The sequence below is a fragment of the Danio rerio genome, chromosome 21 (genome assembly GCF_049306965.1).
Source record: "Danio rerio strain Tuebingen ecotype United States chromosome 21, GRCz12tu, whole genome shotgun sequence".
NCBI lineage: Eukaryota > Metazoa > Chordata > Actinopteri > Cypriniformes > Danionidae > Danio > Danio rerio.
This window is the reverse complement of record NC_133196.1, coordinates 32,849,951-32,865,455: the sequence shown is the minus strand read 5'-3', so window position 1 is coordinate 32,865,455 and position 15,505 is coordinate 32,849,951. Positions and strand designations below refer to the sequence as shown.

The following is a 15,505-nucleotide window of genomic DNA, read 5'->3' as shown; positions in this document are numbered from 1 at the left end:
CACCCTGTCCTACTGCACACATTGGTCAGCAATGTTGTAATGAATATGACGAAGAATTAAAGGTGTAGTGCAGGCCTTCAAAATCCCTCGATCTCAATCTGTTTGAGAAACTCTAAAAGGTGCAAACTCGATCCATAGAGCCATCACCACAAAAATATCGGACTTGGAAGAATCTGCTGCTAACATCTTGGTACCAGATACACAACACAGGCTCATCGGAAATATGTACTTCAGCCTATATTTTAGTGAAACCATAAAAATACGTCAACATATGTTTGACAGGAGTTTCTAAGTAAAATGAATGCTATGGGGTGACACGGTGGCTCAGTTGTTAGCAGTGTCACCTCACAACAAAAAGGTCGCTGGTTCTAGTCTCGGCTGGCTTAGTTGACATTTCTGTGTGGAGTTTGCATGTTCTCCCCGTGTTCATGTAGGTTTCCTCCGGGTGCTCTTGTTTCCCCCACAGTCCAAAGACATGCTCTATAGGTGAACTGAATAAACTAAATTGGTGTGTGTGCCAATTTAGCTTGTGTAAAATGTATGTGAATGTGAGAGTGTATGGGTGTTTCCCAGAGTTGGGTTGCAGCTGGAAGGGCATCCACTGCGTAAAACATATGCAGGATAAGTTAGTAGTTAATTTTGCTGCGGTGACCCCTGATGAATAAAGGCACTAAGCCGGAAGAAAATGAATGAATGAACGCTATAGTTGATTGCGACACCAACTTCTGTTTCATTTTACATTAATGACATTTACGCAGACACAATATCAACCATTTAAATATGAAGTAAACATCAAATAAAAATCACAAAACAAATTAAATGTGTCTATGATTTGTAAAATCTGCAAATACATTTGCCTCATCTATCTATCTCCATATTGGCATAATTTCTGTTGCGGTCCATTTTCTTGGTAGATTAAATTGTTGTACCTGTGTACTTGGTTCGAGTCTGATTAGGCACAATTCCACATTCATTCATTTTCTTTTCAGCTTAGTCCCTTTATTAATCCGGGGTCACCACAGCGGAATGAACTGCCAACTTATCCAGCAAGTTTTTACACAGCGGATGCCCTTCTAGCCCCAACCCATCTCTGGGAAACATCCACACACACATTCATAAACTACGCACAATTTAGCCTACCCAATTCACCTGTACCGCATGTCTTTGGACTGTGGGGGAACCTGGAGCACCCGGAGGAAACCCACATGGACGCAGGGGAGAACATGCAAACTGAACACAGAAACGCCAACTGAGCCGAGGCTCAAACCAGCGACCCACTAACTACTGCGCCACTGCTTCACCCCCATACAGTTCCACAAACAAGATAAAAGAAATGTAATTATAACCCTGAAAAGTATTCTATTGGTTAGGTTTATGTCAGTGCTTATCTAGACAATGTGATCTGTAAGACAAGCATTGCTTTCTCGTGGACATGTACAAGAAGGACATGTATCTAAAACATACAACGAAACAAAGTAACGTGTTCACAAAAATGCAGACCTAAAATCTACCCTATAGTCAACTTGCCATCTGAAACATCCATTGAAATGCATTTCCAATGTGCCTGGGCTGCAGATAACACAGCAGATATCTTTTGGTTTCACGAATGGAACCTCTAAAAGACTGTTGCCATCTTGACAGTACACATTTAGTCACTGCTAATTAGACTGGTCGGGTGGTCATAATCTTTTGACTCAGTGTAAATGGAATACATCTAATATAATGCATGACCCCTTGCATCATATACATGGACATCAAGCAAAAAAATCCCAGAACTAAAAAAAGCATGTCTAAATTACCTTCTCCTCGATAATGGCTATGATGTCCCCAACTGTCTCCAAGTCCAGCTCCTCTGCCATATAAGACACAGTCACCAGGTCTTCTTCTCCTAAAACTGCCTCCTTATTATCCACTGAAGCCCCAGCAGCTCCTTCACCTGTTTAAAATATTACACACACATGAAACTTTTATCAATGTTTTAGACAGGCATCTGTGATCCAACACACCAAACAAACATGGGACAGTCCAACCAAGGTATAATTAACGATTTAATACATTTAATACATCAGATATGAACTGAATGTGGCAGAAGGATAAGACAGAGTCTAAAAGAAACCTGTGCTGAGCGGGGCAACAACATCCACTGCAGAGGTGGCAGCACTAGGGGCGGAGTCTGCAGTGGCCAGTGAGCTGAGCTGAGAGGGGAACTGGGCGGGGCCTGCCTCCAGCAGACGAGACAGTGTAGGAGCACCTGAGACAAACACACAAGAGCAGCACACACACACAGTGCGGAGAGACAGCAGGCTAGGCGTAAAGCTGGAAGAGATGCACGTTTCCTGAATCTTATGAACAAAAACATGCAGAATTTGTCACATTGATTATAAAGCTTGTCTGCTATAATGTGACACTGCTGCCATCTACCTGTAGCTGCCTGAGAGGCTGGTAGTGAAGAAGTCATCATCTGATTCTCATGACTCCCCGCAAGTTGATTAGATGGGGTTTCTCCCTCGACTGCCTGCAAAAAGAGTTTTCTTTATATTGAAATTGTTTCATATATTTTTAAATATTCTCAAAAAGATGGTTCTAAGTAACAGTCTGAAACAGACAGGACTCAAGAAGTTCCTGGACAAAAACATTTGCAATATTTAATCAAATGGTGACTCATTTATAATAATTTCAAGTGAATCAATTCTATTTTCAATAAATGGTGTTCATCTGAACCTTTTGTTCATTTTTTTAAAGGGCGCCTTTTTTACCCCTCATCAAGATTGAAGATAAGTCTTTTGTGTCTCCAGAATGTGTCTGTAAGGTTTCAGCCCGAAACACCCATCAGATAATTTATTATAGCTTTCAGATTAATGAATTTCTGCTCTGAACACAATGTAGCTGTTTTTGTTGCCTGCACCTTTAATGCTAGTTCTCCCCGCCCACCATTCCCACGTGCCTGTCAGAGTGTGCCTCAATCTCCGGCTGCGTCTGATAAACAGCACAGAGACAGGCATGAAGAAAGCAGACCTCACGTAACACTTGTGAGAAATACCACGGTAAGAACTTTTCTTATGATTATTTGATGTATTTGTTAATACAGAGTTAATTCAAGCCTTTCTGCAATGATGAGTCACACACAATGTCGTTACACTCAAACATACACAGCACACGTGTTTAACTTTGCACTTTTTGCACAGCAAATGGCACATTTATATCTACTGCTGTATGGGTATCTGTTATGTTAATGTACAAAATAAACCTAATTTAACGTCCACAAGCGGGATTGAATCGTCTATAATTATAATAGTACTGACATGTGGCTGTGGTGATAAAGATGGTAAAACCGCTGTAATTCATTATAGACATGCACTGTTTTAAAAACTTGTAAAACTCATTCTTGATCACATTTGATGATGATTGATGGTCACAGACAGCTAAACAGATCTTTTAAGCAGATCAGTTGCTTTGCGCAGATCCTATCTTGTTGATATGATTATATGCGTTACTATGGAGACATGTTATTACGCGGCTGTTAATTAATTCGGTGGGCGAGGAAACCGCACTCCCACATCACGGTGGGCCTCAAGAAGGGATTTGGATCCTATTTTAACGTCAGGAAATTTAAAAAAGAGACTTATTGTGTTTTTATCACCCCAATATGACTGTGGACACACTATACAGAACTGTCCAAACAGAACAAAACCAAAAACCACCCAGCTATAGAGTCCAGACAGTCTATAACAAGCTGTATAAACACACACACATAAGCACCTAGCAAGACACACACACACACACACACAGACACAGACAGCGTGACGTTCTCTTCTTCATTCACAAACACACACACACACAAACACACACAGACAGCAACAAACAAGCTAAACGCAGCATCACGCTGTCTCATTCACACACATGCATACGCACGCTCGCTCGCTCAGGAGTCGGGAGCAATATTGTTAGACCGCCTGCTCCTATCCAAAATTAAACTATTTACTGACCGCTCCCTCGCTTTATTCGAAAATCTATTCCCACGCCGCAATAAATCTGGTCGGGTCCCGCGGCTGTTAAATGTAATGCAGACCTCTACTTTAATCCTTGTCATGCGCTATGTACTCTATTCCTAGTCTTTTTCCCTGTTTATCCTGTCTTTCTCCAGTTTTGACTATTTGCCTGTTTATCGACGACGTCGACTTCTTGATGGTCTGTATTTACCTGATTGCTCCTTCTATTGACCCTTGATTGAAATACTGCTCCTGTAACTAAATCTGCACATTTGGATTCGCATCTCCGTAAAAGCCTCCTTCAGTTACAAGTAGGTATTGATCTTCTGTGGAGGCGGGGCTTATCCACCCTATTACATCATAAAGTAGAACATTTTATTTCCTGTCATTCAAGGAAGACCACCCGCAATATAAGTTGTTGTTTTTTTTTTATTTCCGTGGCTCTTAGTCTGCCGGTTGGACCACATTTTCGAATTTTCATTGCCAATCTTAGCTAGTTGTAAGTTTGTTTTGGATCAATTTGGAAATTTCACAACCAGCGCAGAGCCCCAGAGGCTGAATTGACTTACCCCATATCCAGTATAAGCTGAGGAACAACAAAATCTCCAAATCTAAATACTAAATCTAAAGTTTCTATAGTATTATATACAGTACGTATAGTTTATTCTTTCTTTTTTTTTTATTAAAAGCACAATGAGCTAGATATGTGTAAGACTTTGCGAATTAATCTGCTGGATTTCTGTTAGGATCAGAGTCCACTCAGAGGTACAGATGCATATATATGTAAGAAATGCTGACCAGTCTGGGGCTGGTGGGCAGGAGGCTGCCTTTCTTCAGCAGTTCTGACAGGAGAGGAGATGGAGGCGGTGTGATCTTCTGACCCAAAAGCTTCTTCTGTGTTGATTCATCCAGCAGAGACCCCAAACTGGCCTCTACCACTCCAGGGCCTGGCAGCTCAGTCAGCGGCACAAACACTGTTGGTCCTGCTGCCTGCAAAACGGTAGGAATGATTCAATGTTGAGATTTCTGGCTTTTTGGTGTTTTATAGTGTCCAAAACACCCAAAATACACTTTGATACCACTTTATCAATTAGTGCCTGTATAGTTTTTGGTCAGAAAATCTCCTCTTTAGCAGCACATATATATTGAATGGCACAGTTTTATTCAGTGTACAGAGAGACATTTTCATGACTTTCATGACTTGCCTGATTATATACAGCATTTTATTCTATTTGAAACATAGTTATTTTCGAGCTGTTTGGGGTATTTTCTGAATTATGGCATCATAAAAAGAATTCCCAAAATTTCACTTGTAAAAACCTTTGACTATATTATATGAAAAAAATATATAATTTTGCACCTAATTTAATCCAATGTTTAGATTTTTGGTGTTAGAATTGTATGCAAATTAGTGCATATTTAATAAAATAGGGCCTCATTAGCATTTTTATGTTTAGAACCATTTTAGAAAACTTGTCATTCTTAAAATAATCAATTGACTGGGGAACTATTCTGTTTTTTTTACCCAGTTCACCTGAAGTGTTTCGCCTTAAAGGAACTTAAGCAGTTGGCTTACACCATTTTTTAAACCATTGAGCCGATTTCTTGTTTTGGGGGGGTCACTATTAGGCATGGGCCGGTGTAAGATTCTGACAGCATTATTACCTTCGATAAAAATATCACGGTTTCACAGTATTGTGATTACTGCTCTAAAATCTGTTCTTTTTAAATGTCTGGGTAAAAACTAAAACTTTTTCCCATTTGAACACAGTATATTTTATTTTGAGAAACATTTTAAATATTTTGGAGCAGTAACAGGGTTTCTACAGGTTTCATCAAGTGAAATTTAAGTCTTTTTAATACCTTTTTAAGACCATAATGAATGAAATGTCAGACTTACAAAAGGCTAAACCCTAAAGATTTTTTAATGGCCAAGTTAAAACCTTAAAAAAACATTAAAAACAAATGTTATTGTAAGGAAGATTATAAAACCATATTATTAAGTAAACAGAGTTAATAAATAAATGTTTCTTAAAACTTGTAATATATTGTTAGTGATTGGGTGTTGGCCAAATTGGGTACACCTTTACAAGGAACATGAAGACTTAATTTAAATGATTTAAGACCTACAACACATTATTTCAGTGCATTTTAAGATTTTTTAAGGCCTACATTTTTTTTTTTTTTTTGAAATTTAAGACTTTTTAAGACCCCGCAGATACCCTGAGTAAACATGTCAGGCTAAAGAATGTTTAAAAAACAGATTTTGTTTTTTCAGTTTAAAATGGCATCTTTGGATATGTTTTCTGCTGGAGATATTGTTGTCCTAAAAAACATAAATAAAAATATCTTGCATATACTTTAGGAACAGTATAGTAGAACATTTTAGCAGTTTTAAAACCTTGACTTTTCCAAACTGCGGTATACATTGAAAAAGGTTATCGTCCCATGCCTAGTCACTATTAACTTAGCTTTGCCTAATTCATTGAATCGTATTAGACCATTAGCATTTCGTTCAAAGGATTCAAAAGAGTTCTTATAATTTTCCTATTTAAAAGCTTGAGGCCTCTGTAGGAATCTTGTTAATATGAGCCTTTTTCAAAAAAAGGAGGAGTGTTCCTTTAAAATAAACAATTGTATACAATGTAATTACAGAATGAAAATGAATACAAATGAGAAAAATAGAAACAAAACCTTACAGTTGAGCCAGGATCTTCAGATGAATCTCCGATTGGAAAATCCAGGCTTGGAGAGCAGGCCCCAGAGGGGGAGCGCACGGTCACACTGGGCACACGTTTTGGAGTGTTCTTCACTGCCTGCCTGGCTAAAAAGAAAAGAAAAGAATCACAGCTCTTACTAAGAAGCATTTATGACTAACTATATGATTAATATACTGATTAATATACTTCAGAATATAAGTTGCATTTTTTTTACCATCTGAGAATTTCTGCAACCTACAGTAAAGATTAAAGAAAGCCTACAATTTCCTAAATTTCAAGTTCACTTCTAGTCCAATTTGAAGTTGTCCGAGCAGAGGTAAAACAAGAGTTTTTAGGCATATTTCAAGTTAAATTTAAGACTTTTTAGGACATTTTTAAGACCGTTATGAATGCCCTATCAAAAATGATATAATTTAATACATTTAATAATACATTAATAATTTAACATTTAAAAATGTAATATCTTAGATATTTCTTGGCAAAATATTTTAAATATTGTGTAAAAACAAACAAGTACTTGTATCCATACACTTTTTTTTCCAACATAAACTTTTTCATTCATTCATTCATTTTCTTGTTGGCTTAGTCCCTTTATTAATCCGGGGTCGCCACAGCGGAATGAATCGCCAACTTATCCAGCACGTTATCCAGCGGATGCCCTTCCAGCAGCAACCCATCTCTGGGAAACATACACACATACACTCATACACTACAGACAATTTAGCCTACCCAATTGACCTGTACCACGTCTTTGGACTGTGGGTGAAACCGGAGCACCCGGAGGAAACCCATGCGAACGCAGGGAGAACATGCAATCTCCACACAGAAAGGCCAACTGAGCCGAGGTTTAAACCAGCGACCTTCTTGCTGTGAGGTGACAGCACTACCTACTGCACCACTGTGTTGCCCATAAACTTTTTATTAAACTAAAAAAATTATTTAAAAAAATAAAATAAAAAATATGAACAAATGTTTTAAAGTTTTAAAAACTATGATAGCACAACAATCTGTCCAGGTTGGTGTCCTAAGCAGAAAATACATGGAGCACTTTTAAATAAATGTTATTGTAAGTAAAATAGTTAACCCATAATCGTAAATAGAGTTAAAAATGACCTCTTTAAATAAAAAAAATTAAAGGTTTTATTGAGATGGATTGTTGGTGATTGTATCGGTGTTAGCCAGAGCCAAGAAAATTAAGACCTGTTTAAAAAAGATTTAAGACCTACAACACAATATTTCAGTAAATGTAATACTTTTTAAGGCCTAAATTTAACAAATCATCACTATAGAATTTTAAGGTTCTATCTGACTTTTTTCAAAATTGAGTTCTTGACATATTCTTATTAAATGACAAATTATTTACATTATGGGATGTTTTTTATAAGTTTTTTACATTTTAAGACTTTTTATTTAAAAAAACAAATGTTACACACTTACTGTTTGCTATGGAATGCAAAAACTTTGAAGCTCAATATCTCAAAATCATTCAAACGCAGATAGAACCTTATAATTCAAAGGTGACGAAATATCCTGAAGCACAGAATAAAAACCTGTATGAGTTATTTGGAAAAGAACAGTGATGCTTTTGTTCTCCTCTCTTTTCTTATGCATTTATTTATTTTTAGTTTTGCAGGTTTGGTCCTCTATAGAAAATGTTCATTGCCTATAGCTTAACACAAACAGAAACTTTATAGGTTGTCTGTGCTAGTCACGGGACTGAAAACTATGAACGCACACACTCTGATCCACTCATCTAATAATGAATGGCCAGTGCATTTTTGCTTATGAGATGATCAGATGGAAATAAAATCTAGTCAGAAAGATAAAAACTGACCAACATTTAAGATGCAGTATGTAGGATTGACACCTAGTGTTTGAACTAGATATTTCAGTCCAAATTCTAAATATTGGAGAGGGGTTTTTTTCACCCAGCGGATGAGGACGACTCGACATACACACAGAATGCAGATTGACAACATAAACAGAAACTAGTGTGTCTGAAGATCGAGCCTTACAGGTTAAGCGGCTCAGCTAATGTTTACATTTGTAATATTTATATTTGTTAATAAATAAAACACCTCATGTGGATGTTTATAACTGAATTGGCATCTCATTTTGGAGGCTGTTGCTGCCCTCTGGAGGTCACATTTTCAACCGTGCCCACATATACTGAGGCAGCCTTCATGAAGTATGGTGTTTTCCACAAGGGAATAGGGCAACATGGGTTTTTAAATAATATAATAATAAATAATAATAAATAATAATGTGGTAAACTGGCAGTGGGCGGAGTCCAAAACAAAGACATAAATTCCAAGACGAAACGCACATTTTCAAATGAAAATAACTGACGTTAGCATTGTTTTTCAGATAAACATGAATGTTCATATGTCATATTTCTTTAAAAATGTAAACATGGTCATTTTATGCTTTAGAGTAGTCAAAAACATATGTACAGTTGAAGTCAGAATTATTAGAACCCCTGTTTATTTTTATCCCCAGTTTCTGTTTAACGAAGAGAAGATTTTTTTTCAACACATTTCTACACATGATAGTTTTAATAACTCATTTCTAATAATGAGTTATCTTTGCCATAATGACTGTAAATAATATTTGACTATATATATTTTTAAGACACTTCTATACAAATTAAAGTGACATTTAAAGGCTTAACTAGGTTAATTAGGTTAACTAGGCAGGGTAGGGTAATTAGGCAAGTTATTGTTTAATGATGGTTTATTCTGTAGACTATCGAAAAACAAAATAGCTAAAAGGGACTAATATTTTTTACCTTAAAATCGTTTTTAAAAAAATTAAAAAACGCTTTTTACTCTACTCAAAATAAAACAAATAAGACTTTTTCCAGAAGATAAAAATATTATCAGACATAATGTTAAAATTTCCTTGCTCTGTTAAACATAATTTGGGAAATATTTAAAAAAAGGAAAAAAATTCAAAGGGGGCTAATAATTCTGACTTCAACTGAACTGTACAGCACTTTTAATTTTTGTCATGATCCTTTGTATTGTGTTGTTCATTCTTTAGCAGATCAGAGCACACGCTTTCAGTCACTCTAGTGGCTCTGCAGACTTGTCAAGTTTCTGTTTGTGTCAAGCCAGTTTCGTTGACAAAATGAATGTCTCATGAAAGTAATGGGACTTTCACATCAGTAAAGTTTGAAAGTGAAAGCAAACCTTTGAAAAGAACTCTGTGTTGTGTCAATTTTACCAAACATGCGCATTAAGTTCCCCACGTGAACTGACAGGGGAGTCAAGAGCTAGTTTACTATTGAATCACAGCAGTGGGTGTTTACTTCCAAGCCGCCAGAGTGGCTCACAATTAGGGTAGAAAAATCTGTATTGCACTCAGAAAACTATTGTTGCTGCTTGTTCAAAATTCTTATTTAAAATGAGCTAAAACAACACAATTCTTCAGTTGTTTTTTGGGACAGATTAATTGTTTTAAATTCCATCTACTTATGTTTGTTAAAACAATTACGTGAATCTAATCGATTTGAGTTTGGACAACATGAACAACATTGTGTGGATCTCAATACGGTAAAACTATTGATTTTTATGTTTTTGAAAGTAAAAAACAAACGTGCAAATGCCATAAGTGGACCTCAGACAACAGAATAATGCGATAAAAAATCCAGTTCATCATGATACCTCTATGTTAATACATGCATTTGTCTTTTTTAAGGCTTTGGGATTCTCTCTCTTTATCAATGATGACAACTTTAAAGGAGTCGGATTCATTTATATATCATTCAGCTGCTTTCTGTTCCGATTATTGGGATTATTAGTTCAGAAAAGCAGCTGTTTTTGCTTTTAAAATTCAAATCGGCTCAAACAAAAATGCGTCAATATGCAGGTTCACACTGAAGTAAACTGTGTCTGTGAACGTGACAACACAAAACAGGCAAACAAATGTGAGGATTACTGTGCTAAAGAGACACTGTTTTGTACCCTGGTATGCTGCATCTGTGGCTTTTCTTTTCACCTCAGCTTCCTCTTCCTCTTGTTTTCTGCTCCTAATGGAAATCCAGAATCAAAACATCAATAATTCTCTTAAGGGGGTCGCACAGTGAATGCAACGTGCTGTGTCTTACCATGCTGCGGATATGAGAGTTGGGAGTAACATACACGCTCTTTTGGATGCATCTTTGAAAGCAATATGACAACCAGTGTGTAGTGCTCTTTATAGTCATTAAAATGAAAATTCTGCATTTATTGGTCACTCTTAGTGGTCAAAATGTAACTACGTTTTAACTGTCAACTAAAATTTACCAACACTCTAAACTATTACTAAACGAAAAATTATTTTATACACACATTTATTTCTCTACTTATACCTTTTGTGAGAATAAATGTTAAAATATGGGTGAAAAACTTTTAAATATCAGTGAAAAATACATTTATTTAAAAACAAAACATACTTATTCTGTGCTTATTCATACAATTCAGCTTAGTCCCTTTATTTATTAGAGGTCGCCACAGCGGAATGAACCACCAACTTATTCTGCTTAGCCTCAGTGAGTAACTGGTCTTGGGCTGCAGGTTGATATGGCTGTGGCATATAATATGTGCTGTTTCGACTATAACATGTTTATAAGCAACTAAAAAAGTACAAATTTCAGAGCACGTCAGAACTTCTCATGGCCCCGAAAACACCCTCAGACCTAATAGGGTTAAATAGAGTCTTTTATTATGTCATCATCACACTATTTTTTTTACACACATTTTGTCTGTGTCTTCTGTAAATTATGGAAAATGTGTGATGACTATAATTTTTAATCTTAGACAAAATACACATATTAATGTGTGAACAAATATTTATTTCTTTAATAATTATTTGCTATATTGGTGTAAAATTCTTTTCATCTTTCACCCATGTATAAATGTACAAATCTATTTTTATATATAGATTTAAGCAAATAATCTTGTTTTAGATTCTTTAAAAACTAAAAAAAAAACATTCAAATAAAATACGAACACATAAATTATGAATAACAAAAATGCTCATTTAAATCTGGTATATTTGTAGCAGGTTCATACTATTAGTAGAATTGTTTGGGTTGGCAATGGATACACTTCATATAATGACTCTTACCGTACAATTTCCTCCCATAGCTCCTCGAGTTTGGAGTCCAAATGACCAGCCTGGATTAGTTCGCTTTCCCTCTTCAGTTTCCTAAAGGCAGAGTTACAGTCAGCAGACAGCAGATATTGCTCTAGCTGTCCATGTGAACGTTTGCTACCTGTGCTTCTCCTGCGTGTCTTTGATCAATCGCTTTAACTCCTCGATCCTCTCTGCCGTCAACCTGCGAACAATCACATCCTCCACCGTCTCCACCACCTCGCCTTTCTCACCTCGCTTCCTCCTAAAGGCATAAACACACATACGATTAAATGAGTAATTCATTCAAAAAAAAAAACTTATTGACTTTATTTGCAGGTTTTTAGCTGACACTGTGGTTCCTGGTGATAAAATACTGTCACTTTGAGTGTCCAAAAACAAAACCACACAGGCAAAAGAAAAGTCATACCTGAGGCTCCCGATGATATATTGTAGTACAAAAATACACTAAACTAAATGTTATGACATTATTACAATTAACCCTTTCACATGTAAGTTTTAAATCCTCCCACTGACCCGCTGCATGAGTTTTTTTAAATGTGACCATTATTCAGAGCGCATCACTTTAAAGTTTACATGGTGACACATTCAGACAGACCGCAGCCCTGATGATTTCTGCAAATACTGACAAGCATCCTAATTACATTGTGAACCATCTGATATAGTGATTCTCAAATATATGCCAAAACATGTATTTCGTAGTTTAAACTGCTTAATAACGATCATATTATTTGATCTATAATGGTTAATGGGTGCGGCTGTGTTAATCTGCGCTTCAGTGGAGATATTAGAGCTGCTGGAATTACAACATGTGACTTCATCATTGTCTCCTGAAATGCATGCAAGTAAGTATCTGTTTAATTGGGCGTAAGTTATTTAGTGACTTGAAAAGTGCTTTAATATGTTTAAATATTATTATAATTGCCATCCCCATAGACATCAGTGTGCACTTTACAAACCATGAATCTTGCTTACTTATTTTTGCACTTATAAATTGTGTAACGGATGGAGGAAGATCCAACACGTCTCACTGTCACATATATTTTTTAGCAGCTCTTGGAAACCCCCACAGGGAATTTGATAAGAACTTACGCCCAACTTAGAGTTACCACCGAAACCATCTTGACAGAAGTGGACATTTGTAAACTAGCCATTACTAAATTCTAGAATGTAATGTTTTTGTGTGTGTGTTCATGTTCTGTCATATTCTGAGCTGTTGTTTGATTTCTCCACAGGATGTCGCCATTTTCCGCAGTGTTTCTGTTTGGGGTTCATTTGTGTTAATTCTGTTCAGGTGTGTCTTCTTAGACTAGCCTGTTTGTTCTACCCTCTTGTCTCCACTTGTCACTTGGTTTTTGAGTTTGATGCGCTCTCGCTGTTGCCGTAAAGTCCTCTGGTCATTACCTTTTATCAATTGTGTTTTTGGCTCGGGTACCCTTTGCTCTACAGAAAACTTCATGTTTGCTAACTGCTTAGCTTGTAGACTTAATATGTTTTGCCTGGCTGCTTTTTTGATGATTTTGGATTTCCTGAATAAACACCTTTTTTTGAACTAGAGCTTGTGCCTTGGCAATTAAATTCCCCAGTTCTCACTGTGGCTGAACGGTAAAACACTAGTCTACTACACCAGAGATCTGGGTTTGAGCCTCGGGCTCATCACATGTTCTTTGTAACCTAGGTAGAATGCTATGTCTGATTTGAGTAATTTATTTTCAAACAGAAATATCATGCATAAAATATCTTTAACAAAATAAATTTCAACATGGTCGACAATAGAGCGGGATGAAGCACAAGCTTATTTTCCCAGCCCATTACCACTTACACCATTCGTCTATTCCTTCAACTTATTTCTTCTTTTTCTTATCTCTTTTTATGAGACATATTTTATCCTTCTGGCATATTTGACAAATTATATGTTTGATTCCATTTGTACCTTCACATTTTGTAACATAGACCCCAAAAAAATAAAAAATACATAGTACTGCAAATAGCCATTAGTAAAACTTTCATCATACCTTTTTCATTTCATCCTTTTTTTATCACCTTCATCATTATATTCCTTCAATAATATATATTTAAACAACTTTTTATTAATATTCTGACACTGTTTGAGAGTCTGTTCTAGACTGTTCCATAATTTCACACCACAGACAGACATACACAAACTTTTTAAAGTTGTTCTTGTTTTCAACCTCCTAAAATGTTGTTTTTCTCTCAGATTATATCCCCCTTGTCTTTCTTAAAAAAACTTTTGTATGCATTTCAGAAGTAATTTATACCTAGCTTTAAACATCAATTGTGCCTTTTAAATTTGACCAAATCATTGAACTTAAGTATCTTCAGTTTAAAGAATAAAGGATTTGTATGCTCAAAATACCCCACATTTACTATCAGTCTGATTCCTTTTTTCTGCATTGTACATACGGATCATAAATTAGATTCCCCAAATTTCAACACTAACTCATATATGGCAACATAAGTGTGTTATATAATATATACATTAATTAATTGTCCAGGATGAATCTTGTTTTAAACTCTATTGCTACAGTTTTTATTAATTTTGATATCACATTATGTATTAGCGGTTTTCAACTAATTTTATGATCCAATTAACCCTAATTGCATATTCTCTTTCTTTAACTTGATTATCAATATGTAAATCTATATTAGAGCTACACGATTCTGGCTAAAATGAGAATCGCGATTTTTATTTTATTTTTGGCCTAAAATAAAGATCACAATTTTTTCACGATTCTGTAGATGTAAAATAAAGGTTAATATAAGTGGGCTATTATTATTGTTATTCTCAAACATGTGGTAAAACAGTAATAGGCTTTGTGTAACTGTACTGTTGGTTAAAATGCTCAATTTTGTATAGACTTGGAATGGTGGACTTGAACAGACTTTACATTTGTCCTGGTTATTAATGCTGATGATAATTCTGATGTTGATTTATTGTGTTTGAGACATGCTTACAATCTGTCATTTTCTGCTTAAAATCTGTCACTGATGTGATTTTCGTGAATACAGAAGAGTGGGTGGATATTTTTGCATTTCGGCAGGTTTGGGATACTTTTTGGGCTGGAATCAGTCAGGTTTCATTTTAACTGCTAAGAGTGGTTCACTTCCCGCACAGCTCCCAAACGATCACTCTGTGCCTCAAACTGAATGTTATTTACAACTCTATTACCTGTTTTTCACAGCTTATGCAGGTTCTGTTCAATAAAATAAACTTCATTCAGAGGCGCCCACGTGCCCGCCCTCCCTGTGGTAACAGCTGACGGTCAGCTCGCGCCACGTGTGATTTTGCGGTCGCAAATACATGACAAGAAGACAAAAATGACATTTTTGGGGTGAATTATATGTTTTAAATACAGCATGTGACTCTTTCAACACCATTTGGAGGTGTCCACATTGCTGAACAACATATGTAAAACAATGTGAAGACTTTTGCGGCCACCATTGCTTCTTTCCTGAACTTGAAAATATGATTGACAGAATCGTAGAAGTGCTGGATTAAGATTGTCTAGGGGGTTGAATCGAGATCGTGATCTTTTTACGATTAATTGTGCAGCTCTTATCTTTATTATTTTTAATTTCCCAAATAACATAACCTGTTTTACTTATATTTAATGACAATTTATTTACGTCAAACCACAA

General features: G+C 36.0%; 1 protein-coding gene across 7 annotated transcripts in view; it reads right to left on the bottom strand.

The window, feature by feature from the left end:
• The window catches only part of brd8a (bromodomain containing 8a), a 34,462-nt gene that overhangs the window by 16,096 nt on the left and 2,861 nt on the right, over positions 1-15,505 (bottom strand). For 2 of the 7 annotated variants that reach the window (XM_017352982.4, XM_017352983.4), the window contains exons 5-12: positions 11,967-12,089; positions 11,819-11,899; positions 10,675-10,739; positions 6,689-6,813; positions 4,788-4,979; positions 2,422-2,515; positions 2,117-2,251; positions 1,800-1,936 (exon numbers count right to left, since the gene is read on the bottom strand). In XM_017352982.4, the coding sequence (XP_017208471.2) occupies positions 1,800-1,936; positions 2,117-2,251; positions 2,422-2,515; positions 4,788-4,979; positions 6,689-6,813; positions 10,675-10,739; positions 11,819-11,899; positions 11,967-12,089 (952 nt within the window). The remainder of the gene's footprint in view (positions 1-1,799; positions 1,937-2,116; positions 2,252-2,421; positions 2,516-4,787; positions 4,980-6,688; positions 6,814-10,674; positions 10,740-11,818; positions 11,900-11,966; positions 12,090-15,505) is intronic. The other 5 variants (XM_073935991.1, XM_073935992.1, XM_017352985.4 and 2 more) reach the window with 3 other exon arrangements.